We start from the raw sequence: 4,320 nt of genomic DNA on the forward strand, positions 1-4,320 counted from the left end.
CGTGTTTTCTTGCAAAATGGACAGAAATTATGCATCTACTGATGCGGATGCTCTAACCGTGTTAATATACACGGATACTGTAGCAAGTGTGCATATTTTCACACCAATGGTCAGACTGATGCGGGTAAATTTTAAAGGATATTGTGTAATTTTTGCATCATTTTCTATTATGCACCCATTGATGTGAGTGCTCTTAAATTGACTAGATTAGTAACTCAAGAAAAAACTGACTTGATTAGTAATAACTAGTTAATAACAGGCTACAAAGGTGGATAGCACTACCACATTGTTTAGTATCTTGTTTGTGACAATGTGATTCTACGTTGATTTTTTATTTTTTTTTATTATCTTGTTTTCTTTTATTTAGAAACTATAATTAGTTTTTATAGACAAAAATAGGATTCATAATAAAATTGAAGTTGATTTTTAGACAAATTGCTATAACATTTTGTAATGAAATTTGATAACTAGTAGGTTGCCCGTACAATGTACAGATAATTTTGTGATATTTTATATAAGACGGTTTTGAAAAATGGTGTACATATATTATAAAGAAAAAATAAACTAAATTAGAGTAAAGAAACATATATAAAAATTAGTTTAATTGCTTCATAGCACATTGTAGCTTTCTCAAGGTAAGATTAATTTTTAAAAAAAAATCATGACACCAAAACTAAAAGTAGAAGAGTAACATGACCATGAAAATCAACTAATTTGTGTTGTGTTCACCGATTGCATTCCATAAAATGAAAGTATGTCCAACTCTCTCACCATCTTCCACTCATCAATAGTGTGACATTAAAATATGGTGTGGGTAAGTGCGTATGAATGTGTGTTATAGATGATTTAAAACCATTTGCAGGAGGGCCCCAAGAATTACTAATCTTTTGTTTGCAGATGACTCATTGATATTTTGTCAAGCTACTCAAAATGAAGTCCAGGTGATCTCAAAGATCTTACAGGTATATGTTGGGGCATCGGGTCAATGCATTAATTTGGAGAAATCTTCCGTTTACTTTAGTGGTAACACACCACCTAAGCAGAAGAGATGGATCAAAGATTCTTTGGGAGTAAAGGAGGTGGATCGGTTTGAGACGTATTTGGGCTTGCCCACGCTGGTGGGGCGAGCTAAATACCACTCATTTGCTTACCTGAAAGGTAGGGTATGGAAGAAGCTTCAAGGATGGAAGGAAAAGATGCTATCTAGAGGTGGGAAGGAGGTATTAATAAAGGCAGTGGCTCAATCTATCCCCACGTATTCCATGGGGGTATTCCAATTACCCAAGAAACTTTGTGACGAACTCAATGCTATGTGTGCCAAATTTTGGTGGGGGCAGGAAGGAGAGGTGAGGAAAATCCACTGGAAAAGCTGGGATAAATTGACCGAAGCTAAGAAGATGGGAGGTTTGGGCTTTAGAGACCTAACATCTTTTAATCTTGCCATGTTGGAAAAACAGGGATGGAGGCTAATATAGCAGCAAGACTCTCTGATGGTCAAGTGCTTCAAAGCTAGGTATTTCCCAAGGAGCCACTTTTTGGATGCCTCTGCTTCTCCTAATTGCTCTTATGTGTGGAAGAGTATAATGGCGGCGAGTCCAATCCTAAAATTTGGTTGTTGTTGGAGAGTGGGAGATGGCTCAAATATTAGAGTCTCCATGGATAAGTGGATTCTGAATTACCCAACGAATGGAGTTTTGCATCCACCTAGTATGGAGGAGGGTGGTTGGTTTGTCTCGGACCTCATTAACCAGGAGCAGAAAATGTGGTATAGTGAAATAATACGAGCAAATTTCCATAAGGAGGATGCCAATGCTATTCTCAAAATTTCCCTAAGCCATAGACAAGCCTCAGATGTGATAATGTGGTTACATACAAAGAAGGGAGTTTATTCGGTCAAATCGGGCTACCATGTGGCAAGACAGCTTAAGAAGATGGAGTCATGGGCAGAAACATCAGCCGGTCCGATTGGTGTTCAAGTGTGGTCTAAACTTTGGATGCTTAATGTGCCTAAGAAAATTAAAGTGTTTGGGTGGTGTGCTTGTCAAAATATTATGCCAACCCGTGCCAATCTTAGGCGACGAAAAGTCATGGATGAAGATGTGTGTATGCTCTATTCAAGAGAAGCCGAAACAGGGGTCCATGCATTGTGGGATTATGCCGTTGCGAGGGATGTCTGGGCGGGTAGCTTGGTTCGGCTGCAAAAATGGAGCGCGGGTCAACAGGATGTTCTTCAATTATTTCAAGAACTGATGATCCGGTTAACCACAGCTGTGTTCGAGCTTTTCCTAGTTCAATCTTAGCTGATTTGGAGCCAAAGAAATACCGTAGTTCATGGGGGGAAAATGAGAGACCCGAGATGGCTCAATAAGAGGGCATGGGATTACCTCAATGAGTTTCAACAGTCACAAGACCAGTTGAATCCCCAACTGCCACGATTGAATACAAACACCTGGGTTGCCCCTACGGATTCGGTCTACAAGCCGAACTTTGATGCCGCAATCTTCAAGGAGTTGAACTGCTCTGGAGTTGGAGTAATAATATGGAACGCGAATGGAGAGGTCATGGCAGCCATGTCTGCGAAAGGACCTCTGGTTAAGGACAGTGAAAAGGCAGAAACGCTGGCTTGTCAAAAGGCGATGGAATTTGCGATTGATGCAGGTTTTTCGGAGCTGCTCATCGAGGGAGACAACGTGGTAGTGATGTCCTCACTTTCACATGGTGGACCTAACTTGTCTCGGCTTGGTCATGTTGTCCAGGATATCCAATGGCTTGCAACAGGACTTAGATGGGCTCAGTTTAGTCATGTGAAGCGAAGTGCTAATTTGGTGGCACACGTACTTGCTAGGCATGCTAAAAATGTAGTTGAGGAAATGATATGGTTGGAGGAAACTCCACCACCTGCTGTAGAAGCCTTGTATTTGGATTATTTACATTTATCTGAATGAATGAAAAGGTCGGTTTCAAAAAAAAAAAAAAAAGGAGTTTGACTTTGAATTATGTTTTTAATGAATAGTGCTTGTTGTTTACCTAATTTGGGGGAAAATCATATTATAATGCCCTATTTTGTGTTGTTATAAGGTTTTAGTTTATTTGGAAAACAACTGGATAATTTGGACAAAAAAAAAACCATGATAGAATATGGCTTTACATTGCCCACCAAATATTCTCTGTACTTATATACCCAAAACCAAAACTATCCAACCAAATTACTCAAACCCAAATCACATTTAAGCTTCTAATTTAAAAAGGAAAAAAAAATTACTCTTAGGGGTTTTGGCAACTTGATGACGCTAGGAGGCCAGTATGACAAAGGTGGTGGCCCCTTATATTCCTCTTTCTCTCTCTTAAAAATGCTTTGTCAATGTCGACTCCCGGCCTCAGTTGGGGCAGAAAAACCGCCGTCATGGGCCTTCGTTTGACCACCTACCATGGCAACGCTCCCGCATGCATGGGACCCGTTGGAGGCCCCTCCCGAGTGAATGATGCTACATGTGCATGTGTGTAGTGTGTGGCGTGGTTTACGCGGGGCTTTGGGTGCTCTCTCTCTCAGTGGAGGAAAGTAGGTCTACCTTTGGCGTTAGGCCAGGAATTGGGCCAAATTTTAAGAGATTACCAAAGGTAAATGGAGTCGCCACCAATCATTGGGTTTTTCTAAGATGTAATTGGTCACCTGTTTCTAGTTGATTTTATTACCAATCCTAGGCTAAGAAAAATGTCATTTTCCCTAATCTAATGTGGATGTTAAAAAATCTTGATTTTTAGGTCCGGAATTTTGGTTACATGTAGGGAAGATGTTAGGCACCCTACAACGCCTGTCCAAGGACAGTCCTTTGTTTTGATAAAACCTTAATTTTTAGAGATTGGCAGTGAAAAAACATGATTTTGGCATCGGCTTTCAAGGCTTTGCATGCATAGGGGCTTTGAGGTTTGGCTTTTAAATGAGTGTGGTCCCAATCTGTGGTCCCAATCTATGCTTTCCTAAGGCTTTCGAGCAAAGTACCATATTTCCATAGTGAAAATCCGGCGAGATGTCACCTTGCTTTCGCGGCAGAAATTAGGCATCGCTTGCCTTAGATGACACGGACTGTGATAGTCACATCGGAAGGAAAGAGTAGATATATATATACTTACATCATCCACAATGCAAGCACACAGAGCAGAAAAGTAAATGCCTATATCCCTAGAGCATGGCCCAAAATACATAAGTGCTGGAAAATAAACAGGGGTCGCCATACTCTAGAAATGAGGACAAATGGTACATGGCATGATATACCTAATACAAACCATCTAAGAGAGAAATGGAGGAGGAAGGAAAGGGTT

At 40.4% G+C, this 4,320-nt stretch overlaps 1 protein-coding gene across 1 annotated transcript; it reads left to right on the forward strand.

Moving 5' to 3' along the window:
- The first annotated feature begins 1,583 nt into the window (after positions 1-1,583).
- Positions 1,584-2,300, forward strand: LOC126728144 (uncharacterized). Its single transcript, XM_050434013.1, has one exon. It carries the CDS (start codon positions 1,584-1,586, stop codon positions 2,298-2,300), a length of 717 nt encoding a protein of 238 aa, XP_050289970.1.
- Positions 2,301-4,320: the final 2,020 nt, after the last annotated feature.

Source organism: Quercus robur, chromosome 5, assembly GCF_932294415.1.
Source record: "Quercus robur chromosome 5, dhQueRobu3.1, whole genome shotgun sequence".
NCBI lineage: Eukaryota > Viridiplantae > Streptophyta > Magnoliopsida > Fagales > Fagaceae > Quercus > Quercus robur.

Coding starts and splice junctions, on each gene's coding strand:
- LOC126728144 (XM_050434013.1), top strand. CDS start 1,584: ATGGCGGCGAGTCCAATCCTAAAATTTGGTTGTTGTTGGAGAGTGGGA.